At 40.4% G+C, this 18,680-nt stretch overlaps 1 protein-coding gene across 1 annotated transcript in view; it reads right to left on the bottom strand.

Annotated features, from left to right (window-relative positions):
* Nucleotides 1-232: 232 nt before the first annotated feature.
* The window catches only part of LOC131055534 (ADP-ribosylation factor GTPase-activating protein AGD5), a 61,006-nt gene continuing 42,558 nt past the window's right edge, over nucleotides 233-18,680 (bottom strand). The window contains exons 7-11 of the mRNA XM_057990001.2: nucleotides 1,931-2,135; nucleotides 1,592-1,818; nucleotides 1,213-1,500; nucleotides 1,025-1,083; nucleotides 233-859 (exon numbers count right to left, since the gene is read on the bottom strand). Coding sequence (XP_057845984.2) covers nucleotides 673-859; nucleotides 1,025-1,083; nucleotides 1,213-1,500; nucleotides 1,592-1,818; nucleotides 1,931-2,135 — 966 coding nt within the window. The 3' untranslated portion in view covers nucleotides 233-672. The remainder of the gene's footprint in view (nucleotides 860-1,024; nucleotides 1,084-1,212; nucleotides 1,501-1,591; nucleotides 1,819-1,930; nucleotides 2,136-18,680) is intronic.

The raw sequence follows: 18,680 nt of genomic DNA, 5'->3' as shown, positions 1-18,680 counted from the left end.
TAACTATTTGTCAAGCAACTTATATATTAATTAAATAATTAATAGACTAATTAATTGTACATAGACCAATAATATGTCACTTGCAAATATATCTGACAAAGAACTTGTTTTTAGCCCCCCACTTATTTGGCAGGCCTAGAAATTAAGTAAAATACTAGTAATAACTATTTGTCAAGCAGCTTATATATTAATTAAATAATTAATGGGCTAATTAATTGAAAATAAACAAATATAACATTTGTAATTTCCTCACATTGCTCTTGAATAAAACAGCAAAGAGTGAGTACCAAGCAAATACAAGCAACAGAATAGGCACGTCACAAGCTTTAGCACTCTTTTCTGCTAAGATATACCCCATGCTTGTCGTCAGACAGTAACTGGGCCCATGCCTGGTATGGGAAGAAAAGATGGCTATTATTATGTAATTGAATTACAACTTAAGGACTCGCTGCATAGATTTGATACAAGGCCGAAATTGAGCAGTATCTATCCTAAACAATAGACCCTTATATGAACCTGATCATTGTAAATGAATAAAAATCCACCTCGACTGAATTACTTCTGCTGCCTGATAAAAATCATGCCTCTCATTTCTTGACAGCATCCACATCACAAGGAATATCCTTGTTGATTCTTCAAGGATTGCTCAATTTGTTCTCAAAAGAAATTCAATTACTGTTTTGATAACACCCCAGCCACTAGAGAAGAAAAGTCATAATTGGCTCCTGAGGAAGAATTTGAAGCCTCCGAGGAAACAGAGGTGGGCCTTCGATTCACCTGCCCTGACAAGCTTGAAGCCAGCACATTCATGGAAGATTCGGAAGGCTTGTACATGTTGGTAATTCCCTCCTTGTGCATGCTGTAAGAACAATAGTTGTTTGTACATTACTATAATGACTGCAAGAAATTGCAGCAACAAGAGTTCTACCCAAAACAAAGATATCTTAGTAGATATCACAGTAATATAAGCAAACAATTATAGTCAAATTCAAAGTTGGAGATGGAATGAATCAAACAACCATACCCTGAAGTTCCCGTAGAAACTTGAGGTGCCAACAAGCTTGATTGTACAAAGCCACCTGCCTGCAAGGTAAAGTCTCAGATTTCAGGTTGCATCAACAAAGCCTTAAGCAACCATAAATTTCAGAATTAAATTGATAGATCTGAATAAAGAAAAAAATTCTTCCAGCAGGTGAAAGACTAATTTGTTACCTGAGAAGATGCTTGGAGTCCATCCTGCGTTGCTAAACTATTGGCTATTCCAGGAACCATCATTCCAGGAAATTGTGAATTGGCATTCTTCCAAGCTTGCCCAGTGGTTACTCCTAAACTATTTACTGGTACTGTAGCATTATTATTCAGTAGCTGCTGATGTTGAGTCTGGAACAAAGATGCTTGATTACCAGGCGATGCATTGGCAGCCATCAGCATGGACTGCTGCTGAAGCAGATATGCTGCCATCTGTTGCTGCTGTAATGCATATGGCGAAGACATCGTTGACTGCTTGGAAAGAAGAACAACAAAGTTTAATAGAGTGTCATAGAAACGAGATAATGGTACACTAAAAAAATAGCTCAAAGACAATGATCACCTTTTCAAAAAGGCTCATGATATCTTTCTTTGCATCCGTTGGGAGCTGATGTTGTGACTGTGGCTGAGATTTTGGTTGAGGGTGAGTTTCAGACGGATGCTGGGCCAGGCTATCATGTACAGGTTGAGATGGTTTAAACAGATCCTCCAATCCTGCCATGACATCATTCTTAGAAGCAGAAGATTTTGTTGCATCGCTGTTCTTTGTTGAGTCTAGTGCTTCTGCAGCTGCAAATATAAAGGTTCAAATGTACTTTATGATGATAATGGGCATTACTATACTGTTCCAAAATCCTGCAAGCAAAATCAATACAAAAAAACTACAGAAAAAAGTTCTTACACTGAAATGCAGCCCACGAATTATCGTCATCTATTTGAGAAGGTGATTCATCAACACTTTGTGTAGGTTCTTGAATAGTTAGTAGATCAAAAAGGTCTGTAGCCACTTCAACCTTATGGGATGAAGTTACAGAAGTGGACTGCACTGCTGGTGATAAATTTTTAGGAGGCGCAATGGCTGGTATTGCAGTACCTTTTGATGCCTCCTACAAGAACATGAAATCAACTGAGAAATAGAAACCAAATTTACATGTTGAGTTAAACTGAACTAAAAAGCTACCGAACACTATAAACCAGAGTTGCACAGACATGTGTAGCCAGGTACATAAAGGACCAAAATGTATGTACATATACCAGGTATGAGAACAGAAGTTTGGAATGTACCAAAGACAATATTGTACTGGGTATTTCTGGAGCATATCTCTAAAGATTGCACATAATAAACTTACAAGGATTTTTCCTTATCAGAATAATGGACCGCTCGTGTAATAAAGACGCTTAAATACCAAAAGCAATATAGATGGTGGAGTTTTCAAAAAGAAAATTAACATATAAAAAGGCATTAAAAGCTTTGGACATCAATTTCAATATACCTGCATGATTTAGACATCTCTGTTGAAAGTTTAAATGTGAAGTGCCTAAGAGACAACAAACAGTTACTGTACTCATCACAAAACATGTATATGAACCACAAAGTCAGTAAAAATAAAGAATCCCAAGGAGATGGAGAAAGTAAGCAAGCATTTCCATGCCATACGTATCACCTCAGTAAAATTCAAGTCAACATAATTTTCCCTATTTAGTGTAATCAAAAAATAAATCTCTCTAGAAAAGTATGTAGCAGCCAGGCAGCTGACTCTGAAGATATCCAAGCTGAATTCATCAAATATGGTGTAGATTCCAAGGCCTTACCTTTGGCAAGGCTTTTCAATGAATTTATTTGTTCAGGCTTTCCTCAATCTTGGTCTCAGCAAATAATTCATCCTATTCATAAATCTAGGGATCTCTTTAAACGTGGCATCTACAAGACTATTGTGATTGGGCATACTTTTGCCAATTTTTACTCCGATGTGCAACTTTCTGAGTACCTAGAGAAAGGTAATAGTTCTGCTCATGGGCAGGCTGGTTTTAGGAGAGATTATCAAACCATTGACCACATCTTCACACTCTACGCTATTATTGAGGAGGCTTGCCACTGATCTTCCACAATCTTTTGCCGTTTCATAGAGACTTCAAGAATACCTTTAACTCAGTTCTGAGGCACCTGCCTTTTCAATGGATGCGTTCTATGGGCATTCCTAATTCTCTCATTACCGCTGCTTGGATGTTTTATGAGAAATTTATTGAGCAGTTTTATACCTCTCATAGTTTCTCCAACTTTGTCAAGAGTACCATTGGGGTCAAACAACGGCATCCTCTCTCTCAACCCTCTTTAGCATCTACATTGGTGAGTTGGTATATTTCTTCAGCAATACATGCACATGGGAAATAGTTGCACTTTATATGGGGTGGTTATCGCCATTCTACTTCTTGTCGATGATGTTGCTCTCTTATCTCTCTTCTGAAGGTTTACAACAATAACTTTGTGCCCTTACTTATTTTTGTGATGTAGTGAAACTCAGTAAAACTAAGGTCCCGATTTTCAATATCTCCAAACATCTTTCAAAATTCCAATTCTTTTATCAAGGTAGACTTGGAGATCACATTCACTAACACATGCTTGGGAGTACAATTCTCTAGTCCCTCCGTCAAGATGAAGCTCAACTCACATTCACATCTTTGTAAGGGATATGCCTTTCTCTCTCTCTCTCTCTGTCTCTTGGAATGTCGATGTTTCCAATCAGCTTCCAGGATATCCCTCCAAAGATGTGTCTTTTTGGTACTATCATTAAGCCCACAACTTTGTACAGCTCAGAAGTTTGGGAGCCTAGCTTGGGATCCGTTGATTAAACCATTATTAAGGGGGTCCAAACTACCATGCAGCAACATCTTATTAGGTGCAAACATATTAATCCTCAGAGCATTATCCAAATATAGTTTGTTGCTCAGCCATTGCATCTCGAGAATATCTTCCAGCTTACTTTCTACATACACAAACTCAGATCCCTTGGTGACTCTGCTTCTATTCATGATAGATATCCGTATTTGGCTCTTTGCTCTTCTAAAAAGATTGTCTCACAAGGTCCAATTCAGCACCATCATTGTTGGTATACCGAGGCTAGCTTGCTCTTTCTATTGCAATCTCTATCAACAAACTACCTCCTTTCATGTATTAGACGCTTCTCCTCACCTCCTTCCTTTGAAAGAGACCATCACCAAAGCTGCTAGAAAGGACATTTACAAGTAGTACATCCATGTCATTTGAACCTCCCCTCTTGTGCTCTCAAACCGAAGTTTTCTTTTTGAACTAAGCATTTCTTATAAGCTGAAGATGGTACATCTTGCCACCTTCATTATCTCTAGCATCATTGGACACATGGCTTGAAGTTTCCCCTTGGCAAAATGAGTGTTTTTTCCTATCAACTACAAGTTGAAACAGATCAACATATTCCTTTCCTTACTAAATATATTGTATTTTCTCTCTCTAGGAAGTTGAGACAAATGAACATTTCATCCTTAGATGCCCCATTTATTACGAGATTCAAAGGAGATATAACCTAAGTCACAAGGTTCGAATTCGAATTCGAATTTGACAGCCATGAAATTCGGATGAAATTCGACAAGGGAAAAATTCGAAAAAAAATCTGATAAAATTCGCCTTCTATAATTTTGTTTATTTTTAAATATATGTGTACTTCTAATAAATTATCAGAATAGCGACCTGTTGTGACCATTTCACACATCGCCCCATTTAAATGGGGGCCCCCTCTTTTTTGCTCGTTTTTGCTCACCTTTCGCTTTTCTTTTTAGGGTTTTGGTAGTTTGTCAGTTGTCTGGATTAGGGTCAAGCCTTAGGGTTCCCGTTTTGATCTTTTCAGGCCAGAGTCCAGTCAGTCTTGAGAGCTTTTTTGAGCTTCCTCTTGTAGGATGTAATTTTGAATAAAGTGAATTCGCCAGAGGCTAAGTGAGTTGGTCTATTTTCAATTGGAATTTTGAATGCAGAGTCTAAATTTGTCTAAGTGTGAATGATGAAATTGCGAATTTTGTCCAATTGAGTGATTTTGACCAAATTTTGAAAATTTTGATGATTGATCCTAGGTATTGGAAAGGTCTTATTTTTGCCTTGTGAAGTGATTAAAATCCCAAAATCTTGATATTTTGGCCTGTAGGAGCAAAATCGCTCCTGTCCCTCAGTGAAGGACCGGAGCTCGTTCCTCAAAATCTTACTGTCTCTGCAGGATCAAGATGATTTTTCGATTGAAAGTGGTAAAGGGAGGCATGATCTTTCCGTTGAATATAATTTGAAGAATTTCATGAGCACGGAAATGCCCCAGGAGTAAAAATCGCTCCTGTCCCTCAGTGAAGGACCGGAGCTTGAAATCAAACATTGCCTTGTCCTTGCAGGATTTGAACAACTTGACGATTTGAAGAGATCAAAGGAGATTTGTTTTATCAGTTGAATATAACTTGAAGTGCCTTCGTGAAGGAAAATGGACCCAAAATGATAAATCGCTCCTGTCCCTCAGTCAGGGACCAGGGCGAAATTCAATGTAGCTCCCGTCGCTCTCCCAGGGACCAGAGCGAAATTCCTCATGAGACATGTTTTAGGCAAAAAAGCAAACAAGTTTTAGGTTTAAGGCAAGCAAAGATGGTGTAACGGATTCATTGAAGACAATATTGAAGATTACAAGACACCTAATGAACTCCAAATTGGCCTAGGTGCTCCTGTCCCTCAGTCAGGGACCAGAGCGATTTTTGCCTTAGGTCAATTTTTCGCCAAGTTTGAATGAATTCCAAGCCAAAGATGAATGAAAGGGGACACTACAAGACCGTTGAAGATAAGTTTAGAAGTTGGCAAAGTGTAATTAAGCTTGCACATGCAAATTCGCTCCTGTCCCTCAGTCAGGGACCAGAGCGAAATCTTCATGAAGGCTTGGGTTTTGAAGGTTTATCAAGTTTCAAGTGTCCAAGAGGGATCAAAGGACCTCATTCTACATGGTGAAGGCAAGTGCGTGTTGACAAGAACAAGGATGAGCCCAGGATGCCCAAGTTCGCTCCTGTCCCTCAGTCAGGGACCAGGGCGATAATTACCATATTGGCCAAATCCTTCAAAAATCATGCCAAGTCAAGGTTGTATAAGGTTGCACAGGGTCTAAGGTGTCTTAAGAAGACGATATGCAAAGAAATCAAACGTCAAAAGGTGATCAATTGAGCCAAGGAGACAACATCGCTCCTGTCCCTCAGTCAGGGACCAGGGCGATTTGCACAAGATCATTCATTTTCCTTCAAAATCATGACAAGGCAAAGATACACAAGATCAAGAGTATCGTTTGGAAGGCAATGAACGAGGAGTTAAGGTTAAGAACGAAGAATTTCGAGCTAGAACATAGGGATCGCTCCTGTCCCTCACCAAGGGACCAGGGCGATAATCCTTCAAACATTAAAACGCCTTGTAAAAGCCAAGTGAAATAAAAGTGGAATGAAGAAACGACATCATTGCTTCCCTCATGATGAAGATTGAGGCTCGAAAATGCAAAGGTCAAAGAGAAAACATAAAGTTCGCTCCTGTCCCTAAGTAAGGGACAAGGGCGATATCCCCCTTGAGGACACAGCAAATCACAACGACCACTGGTGCTTATCCACACGTAGAGACCCTACTTACCAGAACATTGGAGTCATCCTAACTGATCCTTCTTGCGAAATCTTCAGCAGTTAGCGACTTTATTCAAGAGAGGACAAGATGCCTTTGGGTATTTTATTCTGTGTATGATTGTGTACAAAATACACGTCAACAGAATTGGCGCTAGAAGGAGGGCCTTAGTTTCCGAAGTCCGAAAAATTTTGAAGAAGAATACATTGCAAACATGATCATGAATCACGATGGTGTTGCCACATGAAGGATTGAATCAAGTATTGCAACCAAATTTGCAGATAGGCAACACTCAAGAAGATATCGTTTCAGGATTGAATCAAGGAGTGTGGAACGTAAGGAGAAGTGAAGTTGAGTATAACAGAGTCAGAATCGTTTTGGAACAAGAAGAAGATAGAGCCGAAGAACATCAAAGGGTCGTAGCTAGAGAACTTCGCAATCAAAGGAATCCACAATAATCTTCGCAAGACTTCACGCTGGATCGCATTGGTTCTTTCTCGCCCCGAGAAACATCAAAGATTATTAAGGTCAACACCAGGTGTCAAGAATCTAAGTGAGCTTCAGTTTACTTCAAAGGCGAAGCGAGTCAAAAGAGAAGACACTCCCAAAGAATTTGAACTAAGATTGGAAGGATCTCCTGAATCATCACAAGTTCTTCAAGAACAAGTACAAGCGGCGATCCAATCAAGTATCCAGGCAATTTCTCAAACAAAAGACCAAGCTAGTTCATCAAGTCCAGTTTCAAACTCTCAAACTTCAAAGAGTACGATGGCTCAACGAGCTCCGCTCCCTCCTCCTCCTCCTCATGTACTTAATGGCGCGACTTGGTTAATTAACAATCCATCACCGTTGGAATTTGCAGTCTATCATGATATGCCAAAGAATCCAAAGCATTTATGTTCCAAGTTCAATGTCAGTGATTTCCATCGCACGGCAGAAGATCATATCAAGATGTTCGAAGACCTTCTTCGTAACAGACAAATTGAATATGGAGATGTAGCATGTAGGCTTTTTCCCTACTCATTGGGAGAAGAGGCATACTTTTGGTTCATTCACTTGCCTACAGGGTCAATCAGGACTTGGGACGCGATGAAAGATGCATTCATTGCCAAGTTTGGTATACCAACCACACCAGCTGAGTTATATAGACAATTTGTTGAAGTCCGAAGGAGAGAACATGAGCCCATCACTTCTTTCACAACAGGTTTCACCGTGCATACACGATGCTACGGCATCCTTATCTCATTGCGGACCCAAGGGAAATCTATTATGGAGCTTTAGATCATCTCACTGCTATGTTTGTAAGGACGCATCCGACCCCGAATGATCTAAATGCAGCATATGCAAAGGCAATTGAAGTTAGTAAGCACATGGGACAGAATATCACTGGACCACTACTACACATGGGACCTGTCGCAGCACCAAATCAGATGCAGTCAGTTGGAATGGCATTAGCTAACCAGACTCCAGTCATGAATCCGATTCCACAAGCAACATATCCGAGCGTACAGCCGGCAAATCAGTTGGTCCTTCACCCTGGAGTTCCAATTTCACAAGCTCCACCAGCACAACCTGTGTACCTGCAAAATGCCACAAGCTCGTCAAGGACACAAGAAGAAAAAGACGAAATGAAAGAGTTGATTGAACAAGTCAAGAAGCTATCAACCGAGGTGACTCACCTGAGGAACCAGAATAATCAACTCCAAAGCATGCAAAGGATCAACCATGGTCAACATACGAACAATCAAAATTTCCAAGGAAACAATCAAGGTTTCAGAAATAATTATCAAGGAAATAATAACCCAAGGCTTCCAGAGGAGACCATGGAATACGGCTCCCAATAATGGAAATGTGGTGACGCCACTAGATAACCCACCAAATTCGCAGAATCAAGAAAATCCTTCTACAAGCAAAGTGTTTCTAGCAGAGGCAGCCTTGTCCAGTTGGTGCAGACTCCACAATACGAACCAACACTCTAAGTTGCAGTGTCCTGAATTCAAGATCGCGGCCAACATTTTCCAACAAGAGATGCGCAGCACTGATCCACCCGAAAATCCGCCCACAACAGGGTACGAAATGGTCCCAACCACGCAGTACGGTCAAGCCATGATTGTTGAAAGCTGCAAGTATTCACAAGAAGAAATTAGTCAAGCACAAAATGGGAGATTTCCACCAAATCTGCCAATGGACCAATGGTACCTCCAGGATCCCAGTTCCCACCTGCATCTGCAAATGGACCCATTGAAGATCCAGAGTATTATTTTCCACCATTGAACAACAGTGTCCTAGTTGAAGGGATAAAAGAGGTATTTCACCAATCTTCGGGAGGTGTGAACCAAAGAGTCTATCATAGAAATCAGAGAAATCAAGAACCTCTAACTACATCGATCCCTCCAAACAATTTCTCTACTCCGCCGGATCCCCAAGCCAGCAACATTCCGGAGTATCCGCAAAACACGCAAGAATACAGACAGAGAAATATTGCACCCCCCGTGGGCAATGAAATGAAAAGATTGGCCGCATTGGTGTTAGATGAACTCAAGAAAGTTAAAGTTAGTCTACCACTCTACGAGTTGCTCAAAGTCTCAGAAATCAAAGACGCAGTCATCAATAGCCTAAGTGAGTCTAGTACGGTAAGGTCAAATGTTCAGGACTCAACCAACAAGACTCGAGCCACTATTAATGTGACCCAAGAAGAAGCCACTGACCAAGGACAATCTGAACAAAATGAATGCCTGGTCCAGACCATAACCTTCCCAGCCAAAAAGGAAGATATGTTGGAAGGAAAGGTATTACTCAAAAGGGGCGAGACTAAGAAAACTCAATCCACTGTCAAAGAGGGCCTCGCCACTAACCAGATTCTTCCAGAAAAGGAAGTTGCAGTTAAGAGAGATGTGGTCAAGAAAGGAAAATCCATAAACAAAACAGATCATTCAAGAGAGCAGAGTCTAGCAAAGGACGATCATTCAAAAGTCAATGAAGTAAAACATCAAGAACCCAATGAAGATTCTTCAACCCCTTCTCAAGGAAAAGACGAACCGGCCCCGTTCTTGCTATCAGTTAGAATTTTCGGAAAATTATTACACAATTGCCTTTATGATTCAGGAGCTTCCAGTAATGTGATGCCCCTGGCTGTCTGTCAAAGACTAGGAATAACTCCCGCTCCTACCAAGAGAAAGGTCACTCAACTAGACAAGACAGAAGTTCCAGTCATGGGCGAGTTGAACAATATCCACATGCAATTGGCTGCGGACCCAAGAGTACAAAATTTCATAGACATATCAGTGGTGGATATTCCAGATTCATATGGGATGCTCCTGAGTAGAGATTGGTCGCGAAAATTGAATGGGTATGTATCAACTGATTTCGCACACATGTGGTTACCATGGAGAGGAGTCCCGAATCAAATCAAGATCGATAGCACTCCAAGGTTGAGATTGATGATAACTGAGTACGGGGAAGACAATGAAGTCCTGTTTTTAGAATCCGATCTAGGAACATACAAGCCTAAAGTGGAAGAAATCCTGATGATACAAAACGTACAAGATGAAGATAGCCAACAAGAAGTGATGGAATCGACAGAGATGGTCATTGAAAGTGATCAAGGATCCGACCAGGAAGATGAAGGAATGTTTGAAAATTTCAGGAGGTTCGTACATAGAAACATCCAACAAAGTGTGCAACTTGGCAACTTAGCATCCGTCCGAGATTTGCTTCTTCCAAATTGGTGTAGAATACACAATGCCGTCCATTCGGAACTATCTTGTGCTTTATGCCAAACCACATTAGAACAAGTATACAAACGAGCCCCACAGACATTGATCTTAGAAGAAATTCAAGATTCAGAGGATGAAAGCTCTACAGAAGATGAAACTTTATCCGACATATCAACTGAAAGTCAGGAAGGCACGGAGACGGAAAATCAAGAAAATGCAATATGGACATTAAGGTTTGATGGATCTAAGTCCAAACAAGGATCTGGAGCCAGCTTCGAATTAATTAGTCCGACAGGAGAAACCTACCTTGCCGCTCACCGATTACAATTTCCTTGCACCAACAACGTAGCTGAATATGAATCCTTGATTCATGGACTATTATTAGCCATCAAAAAGGGGGCCAAAATATTGCAAGTATATGGAGACTCAGAAATAGTTATAAGGCAAATCAGGAAACAGTATGTTTGCCACGACAAAAGATTGACCAGATACAGTAATCGAGTCTGGGATCTCATTGAGAGTTTTGAAGCTTTCAATATCAATTCTATATACAGACATCAGAATCAAGTGGCGAATTCCCTTGCACAGGCCACCAATTCATTGATACCATTAGCAATGGAAGGATTGAAGAAGTTCACAGTCGAGTTAGTATCAGTTCCTTCGGTCCCAGATAACATCACCAATTTTCAAGTTTTCGAAGACGACAAGCACATCCTGGAGTTCTTAACTAACACAGATGTCTTCATAGCCCAGATCATTGATGAAGAAGAAGTGGGAGAAGCAGAATTTGATGCCGAAGGTGTCTTGAATTTAAAGACAAACACTATTCCAAAAGGAATGGTAGAATTGGAGAGAATTTTTGATCCTGACAAGCTGAAAGAAAAGAAGAACCACAGCATGGAAGGAAACATGTGTGACACGATCAATTTAGGTGATGATATACAAGCTAAGAATGTCTTCATTGGAAAGTCCTGTACCACAACTAAAAGAAATGGAATCCTGAAAAACATGAGAGATTTCCCAGATGTCATTGCATGGAGTTATGAAGATCTCAAGACCTATGACACTGCGATTATTACTCATACAATTCCGTTGAAGCCAGGAAGCAAGCCATTCAGACAGAGACAAAGACCGGTTAATCCTTTATTGGAACCCTTGATATATCAAGAAGTAAAGAAACTGCTTTCGGCCAAGATCATCTTCCCAGTAAGACACTCGACGTGGGTCGCCAACTTGGTACCTGTCAGAAAGAAAAATGGAGAAATCAGATTGTGTGTTGATTTCAAAAATCTCAACCGAGCATCAGAGAAAGATAATTATCCGCTACCATCACTAGATGAGGTGTTGCAGATTGTCAACGGGTCGCAGATGATGTCTTTTCTAGATGGATATTCAGGATACAACCAAGTTCTAGTCGAACCTGAAGATCGACTAAAGACTGCTTTCACTACCAAATGGGGAACATTTGCATACAAGAGAATGCCTTTTGGACTTATAAATGCCGGGGCCACATTCCAGAGAGCTATGGATATCGCTTTCAGAGACTTAATAGGGAAGTGCATTGTTATATATATGGATGATATCACAGTTTTCTCCAGGCAAAGAGAAGATCACGTGGACGACTTGAGGAGAGTTTTCCAAAGGTGCAGAAGATATGGTGTCTCTCTCAATCCAAAGAAATGTATATTTGGAGTGACAAAAGGAAAGCTTTTAGGACATGTCATTTCAGAAAGAGGAATCTCCATCGATCCTGAAAGAGTAAAGGCCATATCCACTATCAATTTGCCAGCTAGCAAGAAAGAACTCAAATCATTTTTCGGCAAGATTAACTTCGTTAGAAAATTCATTACCGGATTTGCCGAGATTGTCAGACCTTTGAACGAAATGTTGAAGAAGGACGCAAAGATTGAATGGTCTCCACAAGCCAAGAGGGCATTCGAGGAAATTAAGACGGCTATCACAGAAGCACCAGTATTAATCAGTCCTGATTATCTCAAGCCCTTCTATTTATATTCCTTCGCTTCTGACTACACTTGTGCCGCCATTCTCACCCAGAGAAGTGAAGAAAGGGATGAAAATCCAATTGCATTTATGAGCACCCCGTTGAAAGATGCAGAACTCAGATATCCCAACATTGAAAAGCAAGCATACGCCCTAGTAAAGGCCGTTAAGAAATTCAGACATTACCTCCTGAGGGCCAAAATTTATGCAATAGTGCCTGATGCAGCAGTCAAGACTCTTCTCATGCAAAATGAATTAGGAGAAAGAAGAGGCAAGTGGGTCGCCATTATCCAAGAATTTGATATTGAGATCCAGCCCATGAAACTTGTTCGAGGACAAGCTTTGACACAAACATTGGCAATTGATGGACCAGGATTAGTCCAGCAAGTTTATGAATTAGAAGACGTCACACCTGATGAATGGTATAAAGATATTGTGACATACTTGCTTAATCACAGATGTCCCGTTCGCATGACACCCACACAAAAGAGAGCACTAAGAATGAAGTGTCAACACTACATGCTTCAAGGATCTGTTCTATATCGCAGAAATCATGAAGGAGTATACCTGAGGTGCGTTGGCAAAGATGAAGCTAAACAGATAATCGAACATTTCCATTCCAAGTTTGGAACCGGACATGGAGCCAACCTCGCTACAGCTCACCAGATCCTAAGGGCAGGATATTACTGGCCTACACTTTTCAAAGATACATTTAATCATATCAGGACTTGCCACACATGCCAAGTCGCAGCTTTTAGAGAAAGGAATCCTGCCATGCCACTGAATCCAGTGATTGAAGCTAGACCATTTGCCAAATGGGGAATGGATTTTATTGGTGTTATCAACCCCGCATCCTCAGCACAACATAAGTACATCATCACAGCTACAGATTATTGTACCAGATGGTCAGAGGCACAAGCACTTAAGGTTTGCACCACTGAAGTTGTAATCAAATTCCTGGAAGAAAATATAATCACAAGGTTTGGATGTCCTTATGCGTTGGTTTGCGACAATGGCTCGGCATTCACATCATTGAAATTCTCGAATTGGGCTTTTGAATATGGAATAACCCTCAAGTTTTCATCAAATTATTATCCTCAGGGTAATGGGTTAGCTGAGTCAACCAACAAGAATTTACTCAGCGTTATCAAGAAATTGCTAGAAAGAAGTCCAAGAGAATGGCACACCCAGTTAAGATCCGCCTTATGGGCAGACAGAATCAGGACCAAGAACGCATTAGGAATTTCACCTTATTTTTTGGTTTATGGTCAAGACCCAGTCTTCCACATGCAACTCAGGATCCCGACTTTGAGATTTATTCAAGAGTACATGGAGGACACTGATGCTGTTCAAGCTCGATTGACGCAGTTAATGAATCTGGAAGAAAAGAGAGATCAAGCATTAGAAACTTTTGCAAAACACCAAGGAGTGGTGAAAAGATGGTTTGATCGACAAGCTAGAGTCAAGGCGTTCCAAATTTCAGATCTTGTCCTGTACTGGGACAAAGCACACGAGAAAAGAGGAGAGCATGATAAGTTTGATAAGCTTTGGAAAGGTCCTTATCAAATTTCAGAGATTTTGGGTGAAAATGCATTTAGGTTGAAGACTTTAACTGGAGAAGACATCTCATTGCCTGTCAATGGGAGGTATCTCAAACATTATTTTCAATCCTGAGATGCCTATGGCCTTCCCTTGTACATAGTTAGTTTAGTTTGCTTTCGTTGTTTTCCGTTTGTTTGCTTGTCTTTCGTTTTGGTTTGCCTTTGCTTTGTTTTCGTTCTTTGTTTAGGTGTTTTGTCTTAGGTTAGTTGTTTTGCCCTGAGGGGTATCCATTTGAATTGGGTGATTTCGTCATGTAACGCTCTGACTTCCCGCTAGGTTGTTGGTTGCATTTGGACAATCATGAGGTCTTTTGGAATTACAAAGAGAGTTTCTTTTAATAAAGCTTTGAGTCAGGACGTATTTGCATTGAAGTAAGATTAGATTATTGAACTCACGTATTTTTGTCCTCCAGTTATTATATCTTTACACACTTATAATCTCCGAGTCGTTATGGTTTCCAGGCGAAGCTGTGATCAGTGAAAAATCTAAAGTCTAACTTCAGCGCCACCGCAATCCTCAAACCCTAGTGAGCTTCACTACTCACGAGCCAAAGAATTGACGGGACTAAAAAGCGGTATCAAAAGAAAAGATGAGAAAATGAAAAGAAAAATCAAAAGAAAAGAGAATGAGCTAAAAGGAAATATCAAATTGGCTAAAGGGAATTTACGAGTAACTCCATCGGGGCTATAGACGCCTGGCTGGCAATGGAGCAATGTTCGTGAGCTTGCGGCGATAACCTCGTCGGGACTATGGACGTCTGACTGGCAACGAGGCTCTATCCAAGATGCTTTTGGAGTCTAGACAAACTACGTAGCTTATCACAAGGGAACCTGAAGATTATGACTGCCTTGTTGAGGGGAATTAACGCATTTGCACACACAAGGGTAACTGTGGACTTGATACTTTGTCTCAATATGATGGTCTCTTCTTGTAAGTGTTTCTTAACTCTTGGTTTTGTTGAATGAGGTTTTCTAAGTCTTTCTTTTAGAAAGATTGATTCCCAAATGTTTTTCAACATTTCTCAGTGGTGTCGCCAGATGTTGTGACCATTTCACACATCGCCCCATTTAAATGGGGGCCCCCTCTTTTTTGCTCGTTTTTGCTCACCTTTCGCTTTGCTTTTTAGGGTTTTGGTAGTTTGTCAGTTGTCTGGATTAGGGTCAAGCCTTAGGGTTCCCGTTTTGATCTTTTCAGGCCAGAGTCCAGTCAGTCTTGAGAGCTTTTTTGAGCTTCCTCTCGTAGGATGTAATTTTGAATAAAGTGAATTCGCCAGAGGCTAAGTGAGTTGGTCTATTTTCAATTGGAATTTTGGATGCAGAGTCTAAATTTGTCTAAGTGTGAATGATGAAATTGCGAATTTTGTCCAATTGAGTGATTTTGACCAAACTTTGAAAATTTTGATGATTGATCCCGGGTATTGGAAAGGTCTTATTTTTGCCTTGTGAAGTGATTAAAATCCCAAAATCTTGATATTTTGGCCTGTAGGAACAAATTCGCTCCTATCCCTCAGTGAAGGACCGGAGCTCGTTCCTCAAAATCTTACTGTCTCTGCAGGATCAAGATGATTTTTCGATTGAAAGTGGTAAAGGGAGGCATGATCTTTCCGTTGAATATAATTTGAAGAATTTCATGAGCACGGAAATGCCCCAGGAGTAAAAATCGCTCCTGTCCCTCAGTGAAGGACCGGAGCTTGAAATCAAACATTGCCTTGTCCTTGCAGGATTTGAACAACTTGACGATTTGAAGAGATCATAGGAGATATGTTTTATCAGTTGAATATAACTTGAAGTGCCTTCGTGAAGGAAAATGGACCCAAAATGATAAATCGCTCCTGTCCCTCAGTCAGGGACCAGGGCAAAATTCAGTGTAGCTCCCGTCCCTCTCCCAGGGACCAGAGCGAAATTCCTCATGAGACATGTTTTAGGCAAAAAAGCAAACAAGTTTTAGGTTTAAGGCAAGCAAAGATGGTGTAACGGATTCATTGAAGACAATATTGAAGATTACAAGACACCTAATGAACTCCAAATTGGCCTAGGTGCTCCTGTCCCTCAGTCAGGGACCAGAGCGATTTTTGCCTTAGGTCAATTTTTCGCCAAGTTTGAATGAATTCCAAGCCAAAGATGAATGAAAGGGGACACTACAAGACCGTTGAAGATAAGTTTAGAAGTTGGCAAAGTGTAATTAAGCTTGCACATGCAAATTCGCTCCTGTCCCTCAGTCAGGGACCAAAGCGAAATCTTCATGAAGGCTTGGGTTTTGAAGGTTTATCAAGTTTCAAGTGTCCAAGAGGGATCAAAGGACCTCATTCTACATGGTGAAGGCAAGTGCGTGTTGACAAGAACAAGGATGAGCCCAGGATGCCCAAGTTCGCTCCTGTCCCTCAGTCAGGGACCAGGGCGATAATTACCATATTGGCCAAATCCTTCAAAAATCACGCCAAGTCAAGGTTGTATAAGGTTGCACAGGGTCTAAGGTGTCTTAAGAAGACGATATGCAAAGAAATCAAACGTCAAAAGGTGATCAATTGAGCCAAGGAGACAACATCGCTCCTGTCCCTCAGTCAGGGACCAGGGCGATTTGCACAAGATCATTCATTTTCCTTCAAAATCATGACAAGGCAAAGATACACAAGATCAAGAGTATCGTTTGGAAGGCAATGAACGAGGAGTTAAGGTTAAGAACGAAGAATTTCGAGCTAGAACATAGGGATCGCTCCTGTCCCTCACCAAGGGACCAGGGCGATAATCCTTCAAACATTAAAACGCCTTGTAAAAGCCAAGTGAAATAAAAGTGGAATGAAGAAACGACATCATTGCTTCCCTCATGATGAAGATTGAGGCTCGAAAATGCAAAGGTCAAAGAGAAAACATAAAGTTCGCTCCTGTCCCTAAGTAAGGGACAAGGGCGATATCCCCCTTGAGGACACAGCAAATCACAACGACCACTGGTGCTTATCCACACGTAGAGACCCTACTTACCAGAACATTGGAGTCATCCTAACTGATCCTTCTTGCGAAATCTTCAGCAGTTAGCGACTTTATTCAAGAGAGGATAAGATGCCTTTGGGTATTTTATTCTGTGTATGATTGTGTACAAAATACACGTCAACAGGACCCTTGTTGGAGAAAATTCAAGGGCGACCCAGCAGTTGCAGACACCCATGACCCAATAGATACAAAACATATACAAAGAATACCCACGACCAGCTGAGTTGTGTTTCGAGGCGGATAGCAGTGCTTTATAGAGAAAATTCGATTAAATTCGATTTTTTTTAATGAAAGTTTGAAATTCGATTAAATTCGAACATCATCCACGAAAATCGCCATATCCTGTGACTTAGGATATAACCACCTCTCTCGAAACTCGAGCAACAATCTCTCTACTCTCTTTAAATATCCAGACTAGTGGTGTTGGCTCTTTATCTTTAGGAGGTTGTCACCCTTCAGCACAAATCCTTACATGTGGCTAGTCGAGATTCTAGAGCCCCTAGGTTGGCCACATCCTTTCAACAGATCCAAGAGACTAGTAGCCCTAAATGGTCTTTGGATACTGTTACTTCTCTCATAGATGCAGATAATTGATTTGGCATCCCCTGTCTCGAGACTCCATGGAACATAGCTAAAAGATGTACTTGACAAAAACGATCAAACTTGTTCCCGATGGAAGGAAAAACAGTTGCATTTTGAGGAATAGAATACCTTTTGCCAAAGGCATCAACTAATTCATGCAGCTTTGGGGTTTTCTATGTTGTGCAATTATACGATATAGCCCACTTGACATATTCGCTACATATTCAAAATTATCATTTCATCAAAGCTCCAGCATAGATGTTATATCATCTAGGATAAGGCTTCCAACTTTGCTAGTAATTTGTCTTAAGCATAGAGTAGAAGATGGATCCACAAAGAAACTTCATTCCTCCTGTCCATAGAAAGAAAATCCTATTTCAATGAAATTTTGCACTTTCTCAAATGCATCATCCAGTTTGTGCACCTTGATCATTAGGTTTTTGTAGCAAGCAATGATATTATATAAGTCAACGCATATTGTCATCCATATCATTATGCAGCACCAAAACAGAGATTTCATCAGGCAGATCATATTTTCATTGTAATAAAGTGTAATACCTCAATTCCTAGTTCCACATTACAGTGAAATACAGTTGCTAAACGCAGTGGTCATAGGATCTGAAAATACAAACCCAAAACTCATGTCCTGTGTACAAGGAGAAATAGAATGATAGTGCACTATTTTTCATAGACCATATCTCAACTCCCGATAGCCATTATGGTTTCAGGGAATTGATTGGGAATTGCAGGACTAACAAACCAAATTTTACTTGGTTTGCTTTAGCATCTCCCAGAATAATCTCTCTTCCAGACAGCCAAGGTAAAGTGAGACAAACAGCCACCAAAAATCTCAGAGAAATTTTAGAGACCATATTTCATTAAGTCTACATATTCAAGACCAAACTTCAAATTTATTTTATTTTATTTGAGCAAACTTACAAAAAAAAACAGGGAAGCACTTCCCATATGTATCTAGTCCATGAAATTTGAAAGTGCAAGTGTAGGTTCAGGAGGCAACTGAAGTAAAAGTGGGCATATTTAATCAGATTAAAATTAAACTACTGCTTGTAGATTATGTAGGTTGCTGACAACTAATTTCCAAAATTATGATTT

The sequence above is a fragment of the Cryptomeria japonica genome, chromosome 10 (assembly GCF_030272615.1).
Source record: "Cryptomeria japonica chromosome 10, Sugi_1.0, whole genome shotgun sequence".
Classification (NCBI taxonomy): domain Eukaryota; kingdom Viridiplantae; phylum Streptophyta; class Pinopsida; order Cupressales; family Cupressaceae; genus Cryptomeria; species Cryptomeria japonica.
The sequence above is the reverse complement of the archived record's forward strand: the minus strand, read 5'-3'. Positions and strand labels throughout refer to the sequence as shown.